The sequence below is a fragment of the Poecilia reticulata genome, linkage group LG8 (assembly GCF_000633615.1).
Source record: "Poecilia reticulata strain Guanapo linkage group LG8, Guppy_female_1.0+MT, whole genome shotgun sequence".
NCBI classification, from domain to species: Eukaryota; Metazoa; Chordata; class Actinopteri; order Cyprinodontiformes; family Poeciliidae; genus Poecilia; species Poecilia reticulata.
In genome coordinates, this window is record NC_024338.1 from 12948123 (window position 1) to 12975830 (window position 27708).

The following is a 27708-nucleotide window of genomic DNA, read 5'->3' on the forward strand; positions in this document are numbered from 1 at the left end:
TATATATATTTATTAACTCAAAAGAGGAGAATTAAATACCTATTGTGAAGAAAATGGCTGTTAGTCAGCTGGGTCTTATTGCATAAAAACATCAAACATGACTTTTCTTTTTTTCTCTTCATTGTTCCATCAAACATGCCTTTTCTTTTTTTTCTCTTCATTGTTCCTTGAACTGAAAAAGCAAACCCCAGTCAAGTTTGGTCCAGTTACGAAATATAGCAGTTATTGATAAGACAGCCTCTGTTTAGAAACGGACGGGTCAGCTGTTGGTTCATGGCCACATACTGACTCCTCCGTGTTTTTAGATCTCAACTAAATTAATTACCATGACAAAATGACTCTCTTTAGCAGTTCTAGCGCTAAATCACCTGATGAGCAAACGGAGTTCGCCTATGTGAAATACCATGTTGGGATAACGCCAGCTGTTCTGTGATGGGCTCACTTGCTTGTTAGAGAACATTAGCAAACAAACAGAATCACAAAGAACACAGCACGCAGGACAGGGATAAAGTTGTGCAGAAGATTATATTATCATTAGGTCTCAAAAAAATAATAAACTAAGCTTGAAACATCTCGTGCAACAATATCCAACACATCATACAGAAATGGAAACAATATGGAAACTAGTTCTGCAAGATATTAACTCAGGGCAGATTAACTAAGTGCGCACCAAGTTTTTCTTTTTATTCAAAAAAGAAAGCATCTGTCAGTCTCTCCAACTTTACAAATATGCACTATTTTATCTTTGGTCCTTCACATAATATCCTAAAAAATATATCAAAGGTTGCGGTGGCAACATGAAAAAATTAGAAAAAAAAAAGAGTACATTCTTATGAATACTTTTTCCCAATGCTCTCCAAGTATTTATTTGCATAAAATGAATTAAAGAAATTCATGCAAATAAGCAAAACCTGTCTGGCGTGTTAGCGGTTGCAATGGGTTTACCCTAGGATGAGAAGCAATGTGCTTACTTCGTTTTTGTCTGTTGAATACAAATAAAATTTTAAAGTGGCATTCAAATTGCATAAGCAAGGAGCTGTGAGCTAATGCAGCTCATGACAGGATTCTTCCAACAATACATCACAAAAATTAAACCGTCATCCCATCCCCCAAAACGACGCACAGCGGTATTGCTGTACACTTCGGGTGCTACCCACTCATTCTAAAGATATCACAAGTAGACCCACTCCGCAGCACTTACACACACTCCATGAGGGGCTTATTATAATCAGTGTACCCCCAATAGCTTAGTAGACATGAAATATTACAGAAGTAGACTTAAAACCCAAACTTAAGATAAACAGCGTTGCCTGCAACTCTGTTATCACTTCATTTGAATTAGGCATTGTCTGCACCATCGATACAGCATTGCATGGCTTTCTAAAAATAAACTACTGCAGTGTACGTTTTAGCACCAATCTGATTTAGGAAACCGAGCGACAAATTCAGATACTCACAGTCAAGTACCGAGCATCTAGATCCACCTTCTTCTCAAGCTCAGAGAGCAACTCATTGTGGAAGCATTTGAGCTGAGGAAGACAACAACAAATGATTAAATAAACTTAACATTTAACATGAGAGCTATAAATGATTAAATAAACAGTTAATGTTTAGAAAATCCATGTTAAAAATCTGTGGTTTATATGTTTTAAAACGGCATAGGCAGCAGTGATTGTTACTGAAGTGTAGATAGAAATCTTTGAGTATACAAAATATTTTCCTCTCTCAGGTGTGGAGCTTAGATCAGCCACTTGGCATGTTAAAAAAATAGAACAGCATACACAAGCAGTAAATTTAACAAAATTTCTGTTTTGTTCAACCTGGAATAATGTAAAAGTAAAATGTTAAAATTACCTACATAAAAAAATGCGTCTGTAAAAAATATTTTGCAATTATTTTACAATTTCAAAAGAATTCTTACAAATTTATGGATGCATTTTTGTCCACTCAGCTTCTTCCAAGAACATTCATTTTTATAGATGCACTGGAAGTTAAGTTAATAAATGGATACCAGCTAATCTTCATTGTTTCCATGCTGTGATATTACTTCTGGCATTTTCTTGTAGATGTATGGTGGACAGTCCTGTTCAAGGTGTTTGAAGGGATAGAAAGGCTGCAGTATTAATTAAAACAGAATTTCCATCCCATATTGAATATTTGTCATTTTATAACATTGGTTTGAATTGAGAGTGATTTACCAAAGAGCTCAGGTATTGATTTGTGTTATGAGTGAACAAATTGTTCCAGCATCTCTGAATAACATGAATAAACCTAATTGCATGTCATTGTAGTAATATGTTCTTCTTTTATATATTTGTTCTTAAAACATTCCAATATATGAAGTCATTGTTAAAACACACAATCGCTTGAAATACCAACCATTTCCTCTAGCTGCACTTGGATCTGTCTGTGGACCTCAGCCATCTGGAACAAAACGTCCCCTTCACACAAAGAAACAGAGACATGGAGGAAATACATAAATACCTTTTAATATGAACAGAAAAAGGAAAGAGGAAGAAACTAGGAGAAAATTTTTTTTATAAAAAACGAAGAGAGAAACAGAAACCCCAGCGTGCAAAGTCCGTGCACAAACACAAGCTACAAACATACACAACAAGAGACTTAACTGGGGCAATGAGCAACACAATGGAAGCTTGTTACAAGATGAAAGAGACTGAAACAACCTCATGTACAACTGAATCAACATTTTTAAAAAAGGAAACAAGCTGGAGCTTAAAGCTTGTGTTTTTTCTAAAGACATCAAGATGTCTTCTGGACTGTTAACATAAAAACAAATGTTGTAGCCTGTGACAATAAATCAAATGAAATACTAAATAATAAAGGGTTCATGCAGCTAGTGTTATCTTTTTGTATACCTACAGTCTCCCTCTTCTGAAATTGCAGTGCATTGTCAAGAAAAAACAAGAAGCACATTGAGCAAAGGACACATACAAAACAGAGACCTGGTGAATAGACAGTGATAAATCCAAATGTACAGACAAAAAATGAGGCTGACATTCTCCTGAGTAGAAGACCCAAAACCTCTTTGACATTGTCTGAAATTTTAAAGCGCATGTATAAAGCCTTTAAGGTGAAGATGAAAAGCTCAGAGTGTTGATAGTGGTGTAGCTTTAAATAAATGAGTGGCATGTGAAACTTTTTTAGTCTTAAAAGTCTTATTATTTCATCATATCAGTGCAATTTCATACCATCATTTTACCTTCAGCCATTCTACTTGGGGGGGTTGCATTAAAAATGTCTCAGCCAAAGTAAAAATATCTGTCACTTTATGTCAGTATCCATTCTGAAAAAAAGGATCATTATAGACCTTAGCAGAAACTGCAAGCTTGTGCTTTATGTCAAAATTTTTTTCTGTCTCATTTCACATTTTCCTGGTGTGTCCTCTTGCGAACGATGACCTATTAAGAGCACATGTCAGCCCATCTCACAGAGCTTTGTAAGTAAAGTCAGAACTCCTGCAGAAGAGATTTCAGTGCAAACTTTAATTCTGCAACAGAAGGCTTTGGATTGGTCTCCATGTCAGCAGACAGCAAGAGGAGGAGGAGAACAAGAACACTGAAGCGACAAGGATGGAGGGACTTTAAAAAAATGCAGGGAAGTATGACTTTTTTTTTTTACTTTTCAGCAATACAAAGAAACAAAATGCAATATTTAGAAAATTACATATTAGGTATTTAGAGACACACATTAAATCACAAGTGTATAATCATTGCAATATCTGCGTGTGCAATAATCATATCACAAAGGATTGTTTGGAGTGGAATAAATTGTTGGCTAAAATATTCCAAGTGGTATGAACTTGCATTTTGTCTTCTCATGTAATGTTAAGTCATTTGGACAGCATCTTGTGGCAGAAGTGGCTCATATCCGACACATGCCCAACATGCAGAAAGTCAAAAAGTGATGGAAGCACTGGCGAGAACAGGAGGAAAGAAAAAATATAGACACGTATTACGACTGATATTGTTAATACTGTTGGTATTTTACAGATCCACTTGAGGTCATCTACTGGGGCAGACATCCTAAGTTATGAAATAGTCACTGTAAACCTAGTCGCAATGCCATATATGTATTTTATTAGAAATGCAATCAGCCAGCCAAAGATCGAAGTAAGCCATGTTTTCCTTCATCTACATTTATGTATCCACCAATAAATAGCATGGTGCCTAATATGCTTTTTATCACTTTAAAAAAAAACTGATTATCTGGTGCATGTTCTTTATTGCGTGGGTGCTAATTTTATAACTTCTTTTTCTATTAGAATCACAACTACTTAGAGAGGAGAACCAGCTGTTTAATTCCCTGCTTTATGCCTTGTAGTGTTAAGAGAGAGCATAGCAGGGAGTTGGAATCAGTCATTTGGATTCAAAGTCGGATTCCAAAGACAAATGGAAAAAACCTGATCAATGCATTTCTAATCATTTTACATTAACAAAAATAAATTGCATTGTGCTATTTTTGAATGTTTTTCAAATTATTCTTTGAAAATGCAGAAGATTTCTCAAGGCCACCATGACATCACACAGCCCAGCAGCCATTAGGCAGGCGCTACAGAAAGACCATCTTTATTCATTCTGATGACATGTATTACAACTAAAAAGCATGTAATTATTTTCTGAAAAATTAAGCATCTTTACTTGATAAAACTAAGGGATTCAGTGGCTGTCCCCAATAGTCTCATCTCCATGTAGCCAAACACGGATAAACATTTTTGCCCATGCTGCAACCTGTCAGCTGATCTTATGCCTCACAGAAGCACAGAAAGAGGCTAAGGCAACCAGTCATTTCCCAGCAGGCCTTCTAAGCAGCTTACACTTCCCTGTGAGCTTAGAAACTCTGCCATTCTGTTGGCTTCAACTAGCTGGATCAATTAACTAATGAGCATCATCACTGGACTGCAAAAACAAAAGCACGAAGATGCATACGTCATCTAAAAATGCAGCAGGACAGGATATTAAAAGGAAGCCAGAAGGCTGAAGAGTGACTGCATCTGTATTTGTCTTCTCTGGTTTAATCACTACAGACTGCACACAGTCAAAGCGTAGAGAAAAGAAAAGATACAGAATATCACACTCTGGCAATGCAAATGGTTGCCATGGCAATTTTAATATCAGAGCACACAACAACAGGAAAATTACGCTGCGACCAACAAGTGAATTTCAGCATCTGATACTCCAATCAGTAATTTGAGCAGAGGCAAAATGAGAAGAATTTAAATGCGACGTGCCACTTTAATGTTGTTCCTACAAAAAGTTTTGGCAAATAAGACATAACCCACAAGACTCAGTGTAAGAGCTGTTAGTTTGAAATCTACAAAACATGTCAGTGTATCCTGTTAGTTTGATAAGCACAACGATAACACAAAATAAACCTGAGCCGTTGCTCTATTAATATTTCCGAGCTCGCTTGAACCCTTGCCTGTTTCTATGGCTGACGGAAAACAATAGTTTCTTTGTTTGAAGGCGAGCTCAGGCTGATCTGCACCTGCAGCTATGCAACAAGCAGCCACATGCCTGCTAGCTTAAAACACTGAGTCAGGTAGGGACGCATGCCTGCAGGATTTGTGTGCATATGGACAGACTCTACCCTGAAGTGTGACATCAGCTTGTGTACTGTGGATGTATTTATTGACTGCTTGTGTAACAGCAGCGATGTTACACCCACACAGGTGGAGCGAAAAAAAAAAAAGACAGAGTGTAACAGAATGTGGGCTATTGAGTAGAAAAAAAAAAAAGTGGACGTTTGCAATGCTGAACCGGGAGAATCAGAGAGAAGAATGGAGGTGGATGGAGAGACACTGAATCACTAGTGAAGGTCAAACCAGATTCACCAGGGGTTGTCATGGAAGCAGGATAATACTAGGGTTGTTGCCATGGGAGAAGCCATAAAATGAGGAGCAGTGCTTGAAAATGTCGCTACAAAACCCCGTTTAGAAAGCTCCACCCTTACTATCGGCTCTCGTTACATAATACACACCACGCTTCTGATGGAGAAGAATGGTGTGTGTACCCCCACATGCTGAGTCTGTCTTCGGCACTGTGCATGCCTGCGTGCACAGTATGCATGGCTTAACAGGGATGTTAATACCTGCCTTCCTCGCATTCCAACTCCTAGGGGAAACAAACAAGTGGGCAAATATAATGGGGATTCAGGAAAACGTGTGAGACGAAGGTAATAGCTGAGACTCCAGGTGGGCATGCGAGTGAGACTATACTTTCTGTGACATTACATCATCTAAGTGTAGTTCATTTAGATGTGAGGGGCGTTGAGAGTATATTATTTCTTCTTCACATAAACACGAAAAGATCCAGTTTCATAGCCTGGAAGCTAAATTCCATTTGAACCCTTTCCTCACTCTCCTCTCATAGGAGAAAACTACTGATATTTAAATGACACATTGCTAAAATTGGAAGCTCTGCTACCACAGCTGTTGCTATTTTTTTTAAACTAGCAATGGTGTCATGCATTCAGGCCACAATGAAGGTTGAGCAACATCTGTGCAGATGCCAAGCAGAAGTAGGCCAGAGTGCAGTTTAATAGTGCAAGTACACAAATTCTGAGAAGATCTGAGGAAATGTGCAGCACATTTAAACAATTTGGGATTAGAGGGTGAAAATTCTGACTTCTTTCAAAACTGACCAAAACCAACGATGCATTTATAATACAAATAATGTTGCATAGAAATTCATATTGAAGATTTGTGATTTTTTTTTAATGCGTTTCAAATGTTAAAATCTAACAATTTACATTCAAATTATTTTTAATACTGGCGATGTTATGTAAGCATTCAGCATTTATCTTACACAAAACATTTCAATGAAGAAAAACTTAACACATGGATGATGCTCTTTTTATGTGGCAAATACTGCTGAGTCATATCAAGAATCCATACCTACCGTTTACAATTTTAGCATGCCAATCAGTCATTTGCATACGCTACAGTTGCTGAAAAGATGTACCACAAATAATTTGCTTACAACTTACACTTACGAGCTGGCCAGCTAGGAAAGCTGGCCAGCTAGCTTCCAGAGAGCTTCAACTGTTTGGGAGTTGAAGCTCTCTCTGGGAGCTTTTGTCCTTGTAAAACAAAAGTCTCTGTTTTGGTGACGCGAGTGCATTTCAAGTTCAGGATGCAGACTCTGTTGATCATTTATTTGTCTTAGATACTAAATGAGAGGGTTGAGAAGTTTCGAGTTTTAGGATGTAATTTCAAATACTGGAGAAAGCAGTGATAACATGTCTTACATGTTATTTGAAGTAGCCTTCAAATAACATGGTAATGGGTAACCTTTGTATTTTAACCTGACTTCTTTTAAGTCATTTTCTTAGGCAATAAATAAATGAATAACACCAGAATGTAGTAACACACTGGTTATGGTGAATGCAGCACATATCGCCAACATGGTCAAGGTGCTGTTCATATCTGTGCTTTTTCTAAACAGTAGATGTTTGACAGAAATAAAATCCCTTCCACAACCCAGAGGAACCATTCAGGAAGTAGATATTTGATACAAAAATGTAACTAAACTGTGTAGACTTATTTATGAATGGATGGTGTGAATTTTGGAGCACATTCTTAATGACTGCGTTATTGCAGTACATTTTTGGATGTGTTGGTTTTGCTGCCTAATCTGAAAGAAAACAAAACTAATGAGGCGAAAGCACAAACAAGTTGAAAAAAAAAGTTACTTTATAAATATGAAGTCTTTATAAATATAAAAGCTTCAATTTAAAAGTGCAACCTCCCATATTTTAATTAGTAAAGTTTATCCTGCTACAAGTCAGTTTTCATATTCAAGATTATGGCATGTCAATTGGTGTAGTGGTAGGTTTATTTTATTTGTCAGACAATATTAATTTATGTCAATAATGTCTGACTGCCCAACATGTTTTTACAAATGCTGAGTTTGCTGAAAGAAATAGATGTGTAGTAATAAGAAACAATAGGGGGTTGCAAGTAACATCAAAGTATAATATAAAACCAAAGTCAATTTATTTCTCTCACATTTTAAGTTTGCGTATCATCTCCAGAGCTATAAATATGCAGTTCCTTGCAGCTGACTGCAGCTAATAAATAAAACAGTGCAGTCATGTTGATATGTTTAGATTCAGAGAGGAGCTGAGGGAATACAGAAACTGGGCTCCCTGTTTTGCCCAACCATATCACTCACAAATAATTCAGCGACTTTAAACATAAATAGAAGGCATTGGTTTCTAATATGCAAAACTGACGGGAAGCCATTCCAAACAGGTTTAACATAAAAAAAAAAACACACTTTTGGGTTAAGCCTCTGTGGTTGATCCATTTAATCTTGAAATATATTCAGTTAAAACAATAAGGTACTACTTTTCATCTTAACTTTGGAGTTCAAGTAAAATAACACATACAATAGAAATAGCTCTGCAGTCCATTATGAGAACAGCAGACTGACAGTTATAAATATGGAGGTCTAGGTTTCATGTTCAAGGTCGAGTAAAATAACATACAACATATACAGTACAACATCTGTATGTTGACCATCACGTGTCAGGAGACAAGACTTTAGGAGAAATAGGGATGTAGTAGATGTAACCTCTGCCGATGGCTTTAGAGTCATTTTTATAAGTCAGTAATTCAGGGTTTAGATAATGGATACAAAGCTGAATAATCACAATGCTGTCGAAATTTCACTATAATATTAGCATTGCAAAGAACTGATTGACTAATATGTATCATAACCCAATTAAGTAAGTAAATCATGTTCAGGCTTCCTATGCTAGATATGCATTTGGTGATGTTTGTTGTTTAATAAACCAACAAATATCTAAGCAGGGCAATATAATTCTCTGATAAATGCATTAATCAAAAATATAACATTTATTTGCCAAAAGAGCATATGTAACCAAATTCTACATTTTTAAATAAAAGTATACAGTTGTAATCAAGTAATGAATTTATTTTCCACCCGGGTTAGATTGCTTTCTGTCTGGGTTCAATAAACCTTAAGGAGAATGACGATGACATTGTTTAATTACATATGAATTTATTGCCAGTTATATCATCACTGCATCATTCACAATTGATATTGTGCATTTTCTTAAGGTTGTGCAGCTCTATCAGATACTCATTTAGATCATTAACTACTAAACATTACATTCAAACATTGCTTTCCGATTCTAGTACAATGCACAATACAAATGTAATAAGTGAGGTTGGATATGGTGTACAGCTTGAGGTAAATGAGTTAATATGCTGTCCTTTGAGCAAACAGTGAAAAAGGACAAAATCTGCTGCAAAATTCAGGTTTATTTCCCTCGCCAACAATCAAGAGCCACCGAGTTGCTTAGCAACATAGTGTTTTGTGTCTGTTATAACTTACGTCATTTTCAGTCACAGACAGAAAGCCGTTTCTCGTGTTTATACATACCTATATCTGTGCCGCAACCCGAGAATGCCTTAACAGTCAACTTTCCAGATTGTATTTTATTTGACTAAGAAAGTTAAATATTGCAACACCAGCTGATCCACTTGTTTTAGTTAAAATGTTCCAGCATGAAGACTGAAGGGCAAAGTGACTGTGTTAGGCTGGAGAGTGTAGGGGCCACTGGTTTCCCATCATGCAGTGTGTGCCTCAGAAATGGAGCACGAGAAAGCAGGGACTCCAGGGAGGGTGGCGCAGAGCTAAGAAAAGAGCTCCTCTGCTCTCATTTAAACAGGGACAGGTGCTAGAGGATGAGCGAGGTGGGCCACACTGAAGATGGAGTGACAGAAAGAAGAGACAGGGAGAGCCGAGGTGTGCACACTCCAAGGTGTTCACTCAAATACAGCATGTCAGAGTCAACACCTCATCTGCAAGCACTAACCTTTGCTCCAGGTTATTAATTTTTTTTTTAAGCAGCAGCAATTCACCAGCAGAAAATACATGTGAACGTCCCAGACCCATTAACCTAGAAACACATTACTGCGTCATCAATTTGCAGCCCAACTTTCCTTGTGTAACCCTCTTTTATTCCTTTAGATAATAACTGGGAGTGTGTTTAAACCTCTAAGATTGGGAGGGGGCCAATTACTTCAATACTTTAATATAGTTTCAGTTTTTTTTTTTATTAAAATATTATTTCCCCAGCCACAAATTATTGCTGACGAATATATTATCTGTTATTGAGATGCGGTGATTAGTGAGGTTCAAAGAGGCAATAAGAGGAGAGAGAGAACAGGGAAAATGTATCCACTTTAAATTCTTGTTTGGGTTCCTGAGAAGAGACTGAAAAGTTTATTATTCAAGGAATGGTTCAAGAGGTAGAACAAAAAAAATAAAAAACAAATATGTTTAAGGTGCATTTAAATTAGCTTTAATGATATTCTATAAGTTAAATACACTGCTCAAAAAAATAAAGGGAACACTTAAACAACACAATATAACTCCAAGTAAATCAAACTTCTGTGAAATCAAACTGTCCACTTGGGAAGCAACACTGATTGACAACGGGGWCCCTCGTCGGGTCAATCAGTGTTGCTTCCTAAGTGGACAGTTTGATTTCACAGAAGTTTGATTTACTTAGAGTTATATTGTGTTGTTTAAGTGTTCCCTTTATTTTTGAGCAGTATATTTCACTAGCAAAGTATTTAATTTCACTATTACATAAAAAATATTTGTAATGCAGATATGCTATGACCTACACAACAATGGTGAAGACTGCTTACTTTCAAGCAGTCACTTACAAGCTTGTCAAGGCATGAAAGTCACAAAAGGTCATTGCAAAAGATGCTGACAGTTCAAAGAGTGCTGCATCCAAGCATGGTTAGAAAGTGGAGTGGAAGGAAAAGTGTGTTCGGAAAGGGTGCACTAGAACCAGGTATAGCTTAGCTTCGAGAGGCAAAGCTCATTTCCAGTTTGGGTGATCAAATTGTACTTCCTACTAGGAACTGAAAAAGATCTATCAGCCAAGTACAAGTAGAGCTCACCACTGCTTCTTGCAAGGAGAACACTTATCTTACTGATCAATTATTGTTCCTTGTACCGATGTTAGATTGAGGGAACTATCAACTCCTTTCCATCTCACAGTTATGGGACACAACTGAAAAGTTACAACAATATTTCAAGCCTACTCATGACACTAAAAACTGATATTTTCTATTTAAAACAAATCTCTTTGATGCAGCAGCCAGATGCATAGTTGTCCTTGAAACATAAAACAGATGTCTTGCAATACAGCTTCTGCTGATCTAACCAACAATCATTGAGATGTACAGTATGAAACGTCACTCACTTGAGATTGTGATGTTGAACACCAGTGACAATACATTTTCAATATAATGTCCTAACATAATAGGTACTTCCACTTGCTTTTTACCAGTTCAGTTAGTATGTTTATTTTGTTTTGTGTGATCTGAACCTATATTTAAAATCTCCCAAACTTCCGTACAGTCAAGGCATTAGAATGTGGATATCACAAGCACTGTTCTAAAGTACAGTGCTTGTTTTTTGTTGCTCATATGAGCAAAAAACAAAATAAAATGTAAGATTTGAAAATGTAAAATTTAGTAGCAAAAGGTAAATATGTGTAAAAACATGTGACTAAAGTTTAGTCAGATGGGAAGAATTGTCTATTTGGATGACTTCAACCAGTGGTCAAATCAGTGTTTAGACGCTAATTAGTGACACCTATGACATTGCATTCTGTTACAAGCCCTGCAATAAGATAGAAGAACTTCTCTAAAACTACACACTCAGCAAAAACGTTTGTAAATTGGCACACTGAACAGAAAGTCCTATTGGAAACCAACATTCTGCTATATTGTGCATTTTTAAATGCCAAAACTAACCAAGTGTCAAACAATGTCGCAGAGACGAATGTATTCTACCCGTTCATAAAGCAAGAGAAATAAAAAAATTATGCTTAAATGCATAATTTTTTATGCATTCGTCCTTTTTTCTTACCCTCCTGCTTCGTCATCTCCAGGGAGAGCTACCAGCAATTTTGCAAACATAGTTTAACAACCATAAAGGTGTCATTAGTGTGATGATATATAAAATGACTAAGAATTAAAGCAGAAATATATGTCTGCAAATGAATTTGGCTGGAGTTCATAGCTATCCCTTTTCATACCCCATGAAGATATAAAGAGTGACTGGTTTAAACTATCATAAACATGCTCTGCCTAACAAAAAGACATTTCCTTTAAAGGCTCAGAAAGCCACAACTGTCACAGAGGGAGTTGGTGCTCAGATCTTCTACAGGAAAAATACAAGAGAGGAGGGCAGGAGAAACAGTGGAATAGAGTGGGAAATGGAGAGAAAAAGAGGGAGGGAGAGAGAGCGACTGTGTTTGTATGTGTTAGCATGCATGTGCATGCATGAGTGTGTGGGTGGCAAAGTGACAGGCGATGATTAGCACAACCAGCGGAGGATATGTGGGCGGGAGAGTGTGGGAGTAGTGGGACTGGTGGGAGAAATAGAGACCGTCTCTTAAGGCTGAGATATGTACAAGTGGATTCTAGGAGCACTCAAACAAATAGTTGATGACACATGGTTTATGCACAGAAAACGCACATAAATATAACCATTATTCATGACATACATGGACTACAGTTCGGCGGGATGGATTTCGGTTGGAACACGTAAGGCTTGGTAGTCGATGAGTTGAGAATAACCAGCAGAGGAAATTGGTTCACAAGGTAATTCAAGTCCTCGTTTTATGTGTGTCAATGACTAGTAAACAAAAGAAATGGATGAGAAGTCAAGGAGGAGTTGAAAAGCAGCTGGCGACTCTGAGGAGTGTAGGTGGGACCATTTGTGGTCCGTTTCTTACAGAGCTGCCGTGGCATTAACAAGCTTTTAAAAATAGGTGCGACAAGGGTACAATATTTTACATGCAGCTTTATTTGTGAACATGTATAAATGTGACGCAAGGGATGTTTACTTTAAGCAATCTGTCATGCAATAATGATGTGAATGATGAAGCCAAACATAGACAATATGGGTAATTATGGAGGTGAATTCATTTAGGTTCATAGTACATCTGTAAAACCTGAATATACTCACTTGGTAAAGAAAAAAGTGATAGCTAAAACAACCTCAATGTATCCTCTTTCAGGACATGTACGTTTTGGATTCATTCTCAAGTTTGAAATGTCAGTTTTGTTAGTTGTGGTGTGATGAGCCAATCTTGATATTTTCCTCTAATCTGGGAATCTCTCTTTACCCTCCTGTCAGTCAAACAGGAAACTGAGCTTTATCCCAACAGGAGGTCATGATGATGCAGCTGACCTCTGGGTGGAGGCTACAAAAGGTCCTACGCTACTGACTGGAAAATAAAATACCAACTTTTCCCCCTGGGACACAGTCTACCATGTAGAGAACTGTTGGCTTTAGGCAGTGCATTGTACAAGTGATGAAAAGGGGCAAACCACAAACCTCAGAGCTTCTATTTTTCTTTTTTTCCCCCCCAAACTGCAGTCTATGAGACATGAGATTCTCCTAAAGAAACCAATACCTTGATGTTTGTAATGGGTTGCTAGATGGATTTGAGTAACATATGGCTTGTGGCTAATTTAGTAAGCGTCTAACAAAAACCAAAGTGCTGCCTCAGACTCAGCCCTTTTTGAACAATTATAGCACGCAAACTTTTGGGAAACAGGTGTAATAAAGCACACTTTTCAGAAAAAAATGTGACAATAGGTGCAGTTGAATTGCATATTGTAAAGAAGGAAAATAAATCTTCAACGCATTCAAGAAACAGAATTAAGTTTCTAAAAAAAAAATCTTATCCTGACTACCAGGCCAGTTGGCAGCCTCCCACGATTCCTGGTCAAGATTATCCAAGATTTATTTCTCAATGCAATATGTGAAGCTAATCAAAGTTTGATTTGAATCAAATGCATGATAAATCATATGTAATGCAAGTTTGTTTTAAAAGAATGTGTTTTGCTTCCTGTGCTAATAATGTTCTTCACAATGTAATATAAACAGCTGCTGTGTTACCAAGTAAACCCTTGCATCTGAATACTTAACATGCACAGTAACTGAGTTGCAGACTTTTGAATTGAAAAATCAGGCCCCTTATATTCAAAACAACAGAAATCCTCACAGATGCTGCAAGACAGTGAGATTGGGTCACACACTGAATAAAACATTCTGCAAGCACTTTCATGTCAGTCCCTGGTGGCTGGGCGGGAAGAAACCCAAAGTGAAACTCGGCTCCACTGAAACAAAGGCCCCGTCAAATCAACAGCTACCTCTAAGCAGATCAAGCAGTTAAAAGAACAATCGGTGCAAAGGGAATCTCTTTAACCTGAGCTGATTTCCTATGTGCTGAGGACAATGAATGCCAATACAGAGTCACTAATCAGCTAGAAAGATACTCATATGAGAGGGTGAGGCGTTACTTTTAAAATGACGTGACGATTTCTAGAACATAGACATAGATATCTAACTGCCATGTTGTACACTGCTGTGAACAAGTACTGCGTTCACCACGATACAATTTCTACCTTTTTTGTCAAACTTAAAAGTTTCAGATCAAGCACCTTATATAATAGAAAAAGATAATATGGTTAAATGAAATACTTTCAAGCAATTTCATTTAGGTGAAACAAATCTATTCTAACCAACATGACTGTACATGAAACATGAATCGCGTCTGGCGTTGCAGTATGATCAAAGTGAAAATGGTCAAATATGTTGGTTAAATTTTACTAGCCACACCAAGTATTTTAGATCAGAACACTTCTCTCTACAGTATATAACATGACCTCTCCCACCAGGGTCTCCGCTCCCTTCCTGTATCCTTTATTTTGCTTTTGCAAAATGGCTACAGAAACACACCACACTTTTCTGCAGACAGCTTCCTCAGTGGACAAAGACCTTGCAATTTCTAACCAAAACCTTTTAGCCATTCAACAGTTTTTGTAGTTATTTAGTGAAGAATCATGCCAATTTCAAAAGGTTCTGACCACATCAGATAAACATTCCTCAAAAGTAACTAGACAATGGATATGGACTTGTTGAAGAAAATAACATTGCTGTGCGAGCGCATTTCTGCATAAGAAGTCGCAACCATCATGTCAAATAACACAACACTTTGAACAGAGCTCTGTCAAATTAGTCTGACGTGGGTCTGGTGTCGAGTTTGGCAGGTGAATGCCTCCCTACAAACAAAATGACAATTTCCTCATGCATCTATGTCAMTGAGAAGCAATTTTCAACTACAAATTTACTTTGCTTTACATGAAACATTAKCTTAGACTAAAACATATTGTCTCCACTTATGAACATAAAATCAYGTTGAACCCACACCTTACTCATTGTTGTTAGAAATTTGATTTTCTGGTTAGCTCTTTGATTGGTAGAGGATCAAAGCATAAACAGGTTAAGAACAGAAACAATTCTGGAGAAATTCTAGTTAAGAAAAAAAGACTTCCTTCATTCTACTGATATTTTATTTTGAATGCCATCACAAACAGAAAGCAAACAACAATGTACATTGATGCAGGTTTATAAAGAGGCAACGCTGATGCAAGCAAGACTAGSACAGAGAGTAAGACAAAGTGCCAACAAAAACTGAGTTCATCTAAACGATCTTCGTTACTTACCCAAATCTTTGGATCCTTGACTCTCACTGGCCAGCTCACCCATTCGTACCAGGGCATCAAAGTAACCTTTTGCAGCAAATGTCACATCTGAAGACACAAAGAGTAAATTAGCAGTTAGTTTAAAGGTTTCCAAAAAAAAAACAATTGACATTTGAAGAAGTATATACAGTATAGTTGGTTCAAATTATTTTACAAATAGATTTACTAAGTGGATACATTAGCAAAGATTTTTTTTTTCCTTTTTCTTGGTAGTTAGGCATTTTGATAAGTTAAAGAGATAACCTTAATTTCAGATTTCATACTAGACCCAGTTCCACTGTTGATATATGAAATATGACCTCTGATTAAACCCAATTCCGAGGAGCTCCCAAAATCAAATAATGGGACTATACAAAATGGCAGTTGAAGACTGAACTATGCAATTGTGTTTCAAAATAACTTGAATATACTATGTGGATTTGTAAATGAACAGATTCTCCACGTGTCTGTCAAAAAGACCCACAGCATGAGCTCTTTTGCTAAATTTTGAGTGAACTTAAAGAAGTCAATCTTGAAAAGATTAATAAAAAAAGCTAGATTGTAGTAAATTTATTTGGCTAGTCTCAGTCAAAAATCAAATATTAATCAATCATTGCAAGCCAAAAATCAAGCCAAGCATTTTTCCTACTGAGGCTCATTTCAATGTGAGAGCAGCGGGTAACAAAGAAATCAATAATGGCTCTAAGAAAACATTATAGCTCTATTAAGGAAGCAGCAATAGTGACTGTTAACCACATGCTGTTACCTGGCATTTTTATGTCTTCCTTTTCGTTTCATCTCTTTTGTTAACAGGCAGACACCCTTACTTGTGGGAGACCACTGATTGAAGAATGAATTACAGCACATAGAGTTCCTTACAAAGATTCCAGCTGAGGATGGTGAAGATGTGAGTGTASGGGTTTGCCCTCCACTCAAATCAATATGCTAGATTGAAGGGAGTTATGTATGAAAAATGATTTTCCTCTCTGGTACTGATTAAAGTTAGAGAGAACTCTAGGACAGTGCTTATCAAATATATTACAATTATTACATCAAGAAATACTGATATCACCATGCTGAAAGGCAATTTAAAATAGGTAACAAAGCTACAGATAAGCTAAGGAAAAAAAAAAATCTGCCTTGCATGATGGGTTGAAGAGTGTAGTCTCATTATGGGGCTGATTTTTAGATATTGAAATTTCAAAATTGATTTTTAAAAAAAGCATAATATTTTGAAATGTACAGATGGCAAAGTCAGTTTTGGATTAGTTTTCTCATYAGCTATGTCTTCAAAATTCAATATGCCTGCATCCCATATAAGAGTTAGACACAGATGTGTTCTGAAAATAATTTATCCCCACTTCTGATTTGTGTTTTATCAAATCATATAGAAGCACAGGATTTTACAAACATTTTGAGTGAAAATGTCTCAGCAGTGTCTAAAAGTGCAAAAAGYTACAAAATATTCATATTAGCTAGTAGTAAGTAGCTTGGTCACTGAGCAGTAAATCCCACTGTTTTTCTGACATGCAATTGCAACTTGTTGAGATGGATCTTGTGTAATTCCCAGATGAAAGCTCAAGAAGGAAGCCAACAGCACTTAATTCTGATTCTGTGTTTTCTGCTTCAGCTTGTAACAGTGGCAATGCTGGTAGAAGTTTGTTCTGWAACCGATTGGTTGCTGGTCAGTCCATCGCAGTCACCGTGTCCTTGGGCAAGTCAATTCATCTGCCTCCAGCAAATATTGAGCAAATACTGCTCAACTTTTGTTCAAGATTTTTCACAAATAAAGTTATTATATTTTTTTGCAGGACTAAATAAACAACCAGCAAGGTTCCAAAGAACAATAACCAGTCGAATCCACTTGTTGAAAATGTCCGTGTACTGCCCAAAAGGTCGTGCAGGGCGGATGCAAGTTTCTGTCCAGCTGCCCAAAGGGGCTTCTCCAATCTCTGGGAAATAATGACTGCTGCTTAGGAAGGTGAATTCAGCAGCAGTGCAGTTGACAGATTGGACCTAAGCCTGGAAACAGCTGTCAGGTGTAAGGCACATTTACAACAATAGAATGACAGGGACAGGCTAATTCTAACAGACAGATGTAGACACTCCACCACAGAAGAAGTCTTCCAAGCTGATGGACATATGCTAATGTTGGTACCAGTTACAGCTGGACCAGCTGTAGAGGACGGCATGTCTGCTTCCACCTTTGTTGCACAAGGTTATTTTTTAAAGCCACACAGTTCCTGGGCTTGCCTTGTTGTGGAATGTGTATACGTATGAATGCATGACAGCTTATGGAGATATACCCTTGCATGCCACAGAGTTAAAACAGATTTCCTAGCAACAGACCATCTTGCTGATGCCTCAACACCTGAAGAATGTGGAATATCAAGTGTACAATTAAAAGAAAGGCTTCACACAGAGCTTGGACCTACATTAACAGCACCAGCAAAAAGCGTGGTGAGGGGTCCAAAACAACAGATGGACAGATGGGATTACCAGACAGTATGAAAAGAGCTTGTTTCAAAGACCCATCACTAAACCTTCACTCTAAAGAACTGTAAACAACATTTCAGTCAGGACACGGGCCATCCTTGTCTGGTCACTTGAATATATATTTGAGTATATGCTTTTGTGCACAGTTTAATGTGTTTTTTAAACTTGTTAAGAACTATGTAATTAGTTGACTTCCTGTCGGTTGTAAATAAAAAAAAAACTGTAGAATACACCCACCTTCAGATCTTGAAAGCCTACAAATGAAACTCTTGGCATTGGCAGTGTTGAATAATTTCAGAGATTGCACCATATGGATAGAAATGTGTCCTCCCAGAGCTGCTAAGTCCCTTGGGTTGAATCAATTCTGCAAAGTGGGTCTTTAATGGCTCAGCGAACCCCTACCAGTCTGTTCCCATGGCACATCACGGTCAGGATTATTTATTGTACGTGTAAGGGAATAGGAATGCTGGCCTGGGGATGGAGGAAAATCTCTAATGCTTTGGCCAGTTTAACTCGTGAGGGCCGGGGTTGTGTTAAGGTTCAGGGGTGTTTAGAGGGAAAACTCTTGCAGCACTGTAATCCAAGTACAAATCAAAGATCTCAAAAGACAAAAGACCATTGTGGAAAGTCTATTGGCACAAATCTGGCTGCTAACAGAGAGCTGTCCTTTCTTTAGCATTTTGTACTTTTTTCCCCTTCCAAATTAAAGGATACAACAAGTGGTAGAGCGTAGTGCAACTCATTATAAGGCCTGGCCACAGGACAAAGATAATCTAGCTTTCATGAAAAACATGAAGACAGGTAGATGAAGTATAAGTACACGAAGAGAGAATGCTAGTGCTGTCTTGGCTGARTGCCTAAACCTGCAGTGAAGCACAGAAAAAAAATGAATGAAGGAAAAGAAAGGACTCACTGGCGAGGGCCTTCTCATAGTTCTTCCCCATGGCAACAAAGTTCCGTAAGCAGGGGTTGAACTGCTCCATGATGGTCTGAAAGAAAAAAAGAAAAACACCACATTGTTGGAGGATGAAAGCCTCACTTATCACTACAACAGGGTCAAGAGCACAGAGGACGTTTGCCTCGCTCTACTCGCTTTGTTTCTTTCACTAGCCTCCTTCCTTCAAGCCCACAAAAATCAGTTTCACAAAGAATAAAAGCATTTAAACCACAAAAAGCTGGATGTTTACAGGCTGCAAATTAAAAAGCAATTTCCAACTTGAAAGTATGCTATGGTTTCAAACACTGTCAAGTCCTCAAACATTTCAAATAACTTTTCTTCAGGATTTAAAATTCCTTTTAAAAGCAAAAAATTGGGGTTTCTCGAGTTTAACATAGTATCAAGTAAGACTCTCCTCATCCAACTACAGCTGCATGCTGTCAGGCAAATGTGTTTTAGTGGGTGAGGGTAATCTTCCTAACAACTATGTACTTAAGAGTGAGTGAGGGGAATAGTCCCGATATTTTCTAAAAAATTGGAAATTTGCTACTCAAAAATATTTGTYACAGCTTAGATACCAGAGGGTGCCGCCCATCACTCACTTTAGTATTTGCTGATGAAATGCCTGAAGAAGATTCTGTTCAAAATAACTTGCAAACATCACTTCCCCATGGCTCTTGGTATTATTTACAAGTATATAAAATAAGAAAAATTGTTCACTAACTAGTTATCTTCTTTTGCTGAGTTTCAATGTAGGTTTTTGTTAGGGTCTGACACCATTGTGTAAAGCTATTAAAATAAGCAATTAAAAAACATGAAAYAAATTCGCCAGATTACAGTCTAATGCTTCTTCTGTGTTCTGGCTGAAACAGACATTTCAGGTTTGTACTTGAAACATAAACTTATGGTTTTAATGCATTTACCTTTTAAATTTAAATGTAATCTTCATGTACTCCCGTTTTTGTCTTTGAGACACCTTAAATTGTTTAAACTCCATAAAAAGTATGAAACATGGCCTTCTTCAGTGCATGAGACCAACWGGTTTTCAACCTTAAGTTTAGAACCATAGACGCATAAAATCATTGGCATSAGAACTTAAAATGKCTGATAATGGTCATGCAGTTTAAAAGCCAACACATCTTTATCAGTTCTACATGAAATCAAAATCTACAGGTAAATATGTTGTAATTTTATTGTAAAATAACATATTTAATGTTATTTTAACAGCAATGATAATAATGCCTGTATTACCATATACATGAAATACAATTTAAAATCACAATGCATGTTTGTGGTTATACRTCAAAGCATTATTCCATTCCATGCCTATTCACAAGGACATACAAGCTGTGCTAGAGTCTGAGAGTCAAGTGTACAGGGCTCTGTAATGGTATCCACACCCTTTGTCATTTTTCTATTCTTGAACTCTCAACTATGAAATTAAAATGCAACTGCAAAGAAAATAAGTACAGCACCTTAAATTGGGTATCATGTAGCATAGTGTGTTGTTTTGGTGAAGCAGGATCAACATATTTTTTCTGAGGTGTTCAATGTGTTGACTCATCAGCGTTTCTTGATGTGATTGCAATTAGCAATAAATAAAACCTATTTAAAGCAGGAGTGGTACACTGCATCGCTGCAGATAAACTCAACTGCAAAAGAAGACAGTCTTGATCCCCGAGAAAGGAGAATACCTGACTCTCACCGCAAAAGTTTCCTCTGCCTCTCATCTACYTCTCCTCTCTCCTTCGCTCCTCCAGGACTTCTTCCAATTAGTTGGTCCCTAGTCAAACACTCAAGAATAACCCGAGGACAGAAAGACAACCACAATAGTGCTGCAGCACCAACACAAACCATCAATACTGTGGGAGAAAGCTTAATCATCTACTTCTTGCCCTGAATCCAGACAATGGCAAAAGAATATGCAATGCGTCGTCRTTGACAACCTGAAACAACCCCATAAGCTCATCCTCCTTCCTCAGTTAGCTTCAGCACTTTGTTTGTTCCTTTGTTTTTCGTGTMTGTTGTTTTTAATGAGAGGCAAGAGATTGATCAAACCACATGTTTCTGTGTATGCCCACTGTACTGTAGAGAGCTGCAGTTCAGGTGGCCTGAGTGCTGCATAACCCACCTACAAAATAAATATCAATGACTCACACTTTAACAACTCAACAGCTTTCATTAACAGTAAACTGCCAACAGTAACTTCTGTTATGCAGGACCCGATTGTGCTCAAATCGAAGGTCTGGACAACACAAGCAGATTAAACTGGTTCACAGAAAGGGAAAGACAATGACCAAAAGAGGCAAAGAAATGAATAAGTAGTAACTGAAACTGAAATAAAAAAAATGGACTGGAAGGATAATCAAGTAACCACGTCACCTTCAGTTACAAAAATGTTGTATATATCTTAATGTAACAATTTGATACCTTGAAATTGATTTCTGTCTCTTTAAGAAGCTCCTGCTCTTAAAGACAGAGACTCTGCCTTCATCACGTCATCATAACAGTGCTTCTCATTATGCTGTTTACAACCTTTCTAAGGATTTCTATTAATTTATATGATAACCTCAGCAGACTCYCAGTTCCACCAAMTGTTAGCTAATTGCTGMTGCCGCCTGTCTGGAAGAGCTGAGTGGGGAAGATGTGGGGGAAGGGTGCTGGAGACTTAATTTTGTCCAAAAGTGAATAACTGAAACAGCTCTGAGATGTGCTACAAGACAAATGAGTAATCCACACCATATTAGAAAGTAAATTTAGCTAAAGCTAAAGTTTCCCTAGCATTTCAGCAAATGGCTCTGAATAAAAACATATTTTGGTRTYGTCAATATGTAGATTTACTTAAAGCGGTAGCTGCACATATCAATCAGACATGCTTAGAAACCAAAAGYTCTTCTGCAGAAACTCCTGCGGGGACAAAACATCTGTGGCTGCCAAGAAAACTGGCAAACAGAAACTTGAGCATTTTGAACATCACTGGTAGACGAGTTAATGTTGATGAAACATCCTGTTTGGGACATCYTTAACAGGAAAACCAGCATTTTTTCTGTAAAAGCAGKGCCACAATTAGAACAACCATTTCTGCACTAAATKAATATTTTAATGTTTCATATCATGTTTTTTTTCTGTTTTGTTTTTAGGTCTTTTGCTATTGTGAGTTTGCTTTAAGTGGCCTAATTGCATTTGAGCATCTGTGATTCAAAGTCTAAAGAACTTAGATTTAATAAAATCTGAGCTGAATAACTGTATACTATGAAAAAAAAAACAAAAAAAACATTTGTTACCTGTTCAGCTTTCATTATGTTTGTGAMACCAGTGAAAAGGGCAAATTTTGACAGTCCTTACAGAGGATAAGAACTACATCAAACTTGAACAGACTATGCATTTTTTAAAACAAAATTTGCRAAAACAAATAATCTGCAAAAACGTAAGCACATACCAAAACTCTTGATGAAAGCAATAAAAAAATAATTTTAAAAGGTGRTGTATTTCAATTTAAAAAATGGATTATAAAAAAACTAAAAGTTAGGACTCCACATACGTCCCATTTATTATCACTATATCAATATGTGCAATATTAATATTCCATATAAGTGCCATAACTCCAACACTATTTATGTAAGTACTATGCATCCAGGCTCTCTATGCCAGTAAAATATGAAAAAAAAAAAGATTTGAGGATAATCTGGCAAAATGTGAAATACAACCCATTTTTTATTTTTAGTAGTTGTCGCCTGATAAAACACAGTCATTAAAACAATGTGGTTCAGGTAGAAGTAACACATTCATGTTTTTGCTCAGTAGTTTAATAAATTCCTGCCTGGTGTCTACTTTTCAAACAAAAGCATAACATTGAGACAGTAAAGTTATTTATTTATTGAAAGTTACATCGTCATTGCAGGATTTGCATGTTTTCGTACCGTGCAGGCACACTTCCACTCTTGATCACAAAATATTAGCAGATGAAATCAAGTCATCTTTTACTTTGGTAAGAAGTTAGAAATCCAAACATTTGTAATGTACCAATTATAATTATAAAATGTCAGTGTTGATTGCAAAGATCRCTATGAAACAACTTGCATTTGAGCAACACACGTCCTCACTCCTCTATTGGGGATATTCTGAAACAATYGGAGAACTCCAACTCAGTGGTTAAATGTGCTTGTATAAATAGTAAAACTGATCACAAAAAGAAAAAGGCATCCCTTAAAAAAAAACTTRATAGGATTGTTTTTTTTCCTTTTCAAACAAACTCAATGAGTAGGAAGAGACAAAACAGCGCATGTGCAACACAAATGCACACTTATTTAAGCACCTACATTAATAAMAAACTATATAATAGAATGATGTTTTAAATGGGTGGGAGGATTACATAAAAACRCAAGTCCCAGTGAGCCATCATTACAGCACTCTCTCCCACTGAACAGGTTAAAGGTAGCTGACACAAGCCTAGCTGCCTTTCTTGTGCAAACTGCAAACAGGCTTCCTGATCCACAACCAGGGAACAAAAATAAAGCACTAATAAATGCAACTACAGGACAAGCCTAATCATACAATTACACGATGGCTCACAGATAAAAAAGTATTATATAAGAGACAAAATTACGATGCGTTTTCACATGCCATGCAGTAGAGAAAGGACAAGGAGGCAATCAGTCTTCATTTCCTGTCATTGTTGCTAAATTTGTCATCCCAGTTCTCCTGTACTACATTGTTACCCTAATTGTAGAAGCTAATTGGGAAAATGGGGCCAGGAGACACTTGAGGTTGWATGACATGGTGGAAAGAGGAAAGGAAGTGGGAAAAATTAAGAAATAATGTGGAGTATATCCACTTCCACGTCCTTTTGTATCATCTGTCAGTTTAAAAAGAAAAGAAAAAAAAAGAATAATTATGGCATCCTCCATCATTCCCGAGGATGAAATTCACTTATTAGAACTAAGGTCAAAAATTAAAGCAGACAATTGAAAGAGGGCAAAGAAATGTGTTCTGCAAAATTAATCAAATGATTGTCTCAGTGCTGAGACGTAAAAGAAAAAAAAAAAAGAAAGAAAGACATTTCAACTAGAAAAGCTGTAGATACATGAAAACGTTAGGGATGAAGCAATTTTACCCTCACATTCAAACTAAATTAATTTGTAAGAAGCAGCTGAAACAAGGCCAAAMCATCTTAAGTCAATGACAAATTCAGTCTGTGGAGCAATCACTCCTCTCTGCTCAGTCTTTCTGCTCTCCCCTGTCACACATTTACACCTTCACACACACACAAATATAATGACATGCTAAGGGGGCAATTTGAAAGTAACACCAGCTGATTAAAACCAGAGGCACTCACACACTCAAACAAGCCCAGATCACATCATCTGTTCAGTTGTGCCCTTCCCTCGCTCCTTTTTTTGTTTTTTTTGCACCACAACCCTGCCTKCAGGGCCTGAAAAACCCCCCTGATCAGGTGAAGAAAACACTCCTGACTTAATATGTTTGTCAGACTGCAGAGACCTGTCATGCAGTGAAAGGTAAAAAAAAAAAAGGCAGCTGAGGCTAATGAGGTAATTTACAGAGAATGTAAAGAAAGACAATGTCATGCAGATTCACAAACATACAGATCATTTTTAGAGATGGAAAATAAATGAAAAATTARAATAYGCCTTGAAAGGAAGAGCTGCATTTCCAAGTGACCTAGTCAGCCTTCTTGGCAAAGTGCATTGAGTCAAGATCAGACATGTCAGGGCTGCTGTGTCTTACCATTTGGCAAGACGGTTTGAGGGAAAACCTTGTGTTGCCCRAGCAACTGAATCCAGGAGTAAACACCTCCAATAAAACAGTCACATAACGACAATTTTGATGATGGAGTCTACCAAACTCTGTAGGGTGATATACAGTTATAAACTAGTATTTAGATACAAAATAAAAAGATTGATTTACATTACGTCAACCTAAACTTTTACCGTCTTAGGTCTGTTAGGCTTAACTAAGTTATCTTAATTTTCTAAATATCTGAATAATGAGAGATTTTTTTTTCCTTTGTTACCTTCTTCAAAGTCAAAAATGGGCATACATTAATTAGATTACTAAGCCCTTAAACAATTTGGGAAACCCTAGATGATGTCACAGATTTGTAAGCTTGTGATAAGTGAATACACAACATTGCAGGTTTCCAAAAAAAAAAACTGTTGAGAAGCCTACAGGAAAATACTATACTGGTTTGTGATAACTCAAACAGCTTGGAAATGTAATCCTACCAAAATCTAAGAAAATGCAGGTACATTTCTTACTTMAACAAGTTATATAGATAGCCTTGACAGATAATGAGGAAAAGAACAATTATAAAGGGTAGGGYTAAGCTCAAATTATTTACTAAAAAAAGCAATAGCAACCCAACTTAAGTGTGCCWAATTAATACTTTAGAGAACTAAAATGTTTAATACAATTATTACAACCTCGGGAAAGCCGGACAGGCATTTAAAATCTTGCATCAAACACAAAAAGATTCCTCAAGTTAAAGAGGAAAATGTAAATATTTTCTAAATTACCACAGAAATCAAGAAAACMAAAAAGAATTCATGGTTATAATGCCTGAAAATCATTCTCTCTGAACCCACAGAGTGCAAGTAACAATGTGGTAATTTAGTCTTGAATAATCTAATTGTCTCAGATGTCTGAACAGGATATGAACTAATTGCTGCATGACACTGTGATTGGATTAAACGGGCGTTAGTGTCCTTCAGGAGGCAGAACGGCTGACTTGAAACTGATAAGAGTGTGGTGGGAAAGGGGAGCGGGGRSAGTGGGGGTGTAAAGTTTAAAAAAAAGAAAACCTGACCAGCAACATCTGGAAAGTTCATCACAGAAACTATTTAGAAAAGGAAAGGCATATTGAAAGACAGGAAGCAGGTGATCACACAGAACATTTATCTGCCACAAGTGAAGTTCAGCTGATCAGATGAACCACAGAAAACCACACAGAAGCACTCAGTGAATTAAGACTCCCTTGCTGATTGGTATCAAGTTTAAATATGTTGTTTACAACCAGAATGGGGTACAGATTGTTTTTTTTTCTTTCTTCTTTTTCCCAGCTTCCTTGGAGCTTGGAATTCTTTCACGATTTAGATAATTGATTTCCTAATAATCCAGCTACTTCTATTAAGAAAAGAACAACAATATGAAATGCCAAATGAACATTTCCACTTATTTCAGCATGCACAAACATCAAGCTTGGATATCTTTTGCAGGCAAGTTATTTAATAACTTAAAAATGAACTGAGTGGYTAAAATATAGTTAATATTCATGCTATTTTAACAAGCTGCCGTGAAGAAAAGCAGGAAATATGTTTAGAGTATATTTGGACTTTGCTAGAGGCTTCCCTGTGCCAATCTTTACAGTTATTTATCTCCATCTCTTTCTTCACCCAAGGGAATTAATTTGGTGCTATGGCCGATACCAGCTGATCACAAATAGTTTTCCCCTCGCTGTCACAACTGATAACGCCAGACTTGTTACCATATTGGAAAGCTGGAACACAGTTTGGAATGGCTGCATTCTTTATTGCATTTTGCCTGAGAAAGGATAATTTAATTTCAGGACCGGCTCAAAAATAGACAAGTTGCTGCTCTGAGTTTTCCCTTTATATACGAGTAGATCGCTGAGGCAGCCAATCCAACGGTCCAAGATTTACAGGAAGGTCTTTCAGCTATATATTGGAATTTTAAATCAATTATTAACGAGAGAGGGTAGAAGGAATGTGGTGAACAATATGTCTGTTTACAAACTTCCGATTACTCCGAATGGTTTTAGGTACTCACATTTATCCCGACTAAAGCACACACAAAGTTTGCAGTTTTTTTCACACCAAAGTGGACTATGCACCGTGTTTGATCTGAAAGCAAACATCATGTGAATACTTTGCTTCTTCAACAAATTCTGTCAAGGGACCACATTTTAACGCTGTGAACAGAGAAGACATCCCTTCAGAATCATGCGCGTTTTCATTTTGTTGTGGAAAACTACAGAATCTTTTACTGTGTGACAAATTAGTCATGTCAAACGCAGACAGCCACGCATACGGCAGACCAAAGACTTTCAGATCTTTAAAGGGGGAAATCTTTAGTCTTATTACCTTACACCTATATCTATGCACATCAAGAAATGACAAAATGCCACCATGTTCATTCATATCAGCAACTCACTGAGTTTTACTGCATGCAATATTCATTACACTCAGTAAAACATTTGAAGCATGTTTCTGATCATTTTATTATGATCTATAGAATTCAACTTCTCAGGAAATTTGATTGAAAGATGAAACCAATTTTAAATATACATGTAAAAATTGGATGTTATGGCCAGCAAAATCTTGTGAAAGACTGCTGACTTGACAGTTGTCCATCAGACACACCTGACAGTGAGCACAAACCACCAAAGGTCATTGCTGTGTCCAGGCATGTTCATGGAAAGTTGAGTGTAGCGGTAAAAGCTGCACAAGAAAAATTGATAACTTCAGAATTGAGAGGATTGTGAAACAAAGTCACGTCAATAGACTGGTGGATGTTCATAAGTTGTCTACTGTGGTTGTTATCTGGGCTTCAAGAATCATCAAATTCATGTGTCCCAAATTCATTCCTTCTTCCCTTTTATTAAGCAACTGCTAAGCCAGAGAAAAAC

At 37.0% G+C, this 27708-nt stretch overlaps 1 protein-coding gene across 5 annotated transcripts in view; it reads right to left on the reverse strand.

Moving 5' to 3' along the window:
• Window positions 1–27708, reverse strand: part of LOC103468820 (brain-specific angiogenesis inhibitor 1-associated protein 2-like) — a 59958-nt gene that overhangs the window by 23699 nt on the left and 8551 nt on the right. For all 5 annotated transcript variants that reach the window (XM_008416164.2, XM_008416167.2, XM_017306241.1 and 2 more), the window contains 4 exons: window positions 19023–19098; window positions 15596–15682; window positions 2380–2441; window positions 1458–1529 (listed from right to left, as the gene is read on the reverse strand). In XM_008416164.2, coding sequence (XP_008414386.1) covers window positions 1458–1529; window positions 2380–2441; window positions 15596–15682; window positions 19023–19098 — 297 coding nt within the window. The remainder of the gene's footprint in view (window positions 1–1457; window positions 1530–2379; window positions 2442–15595; window positions 15683–19022; window positions 19099–27708) is intronic.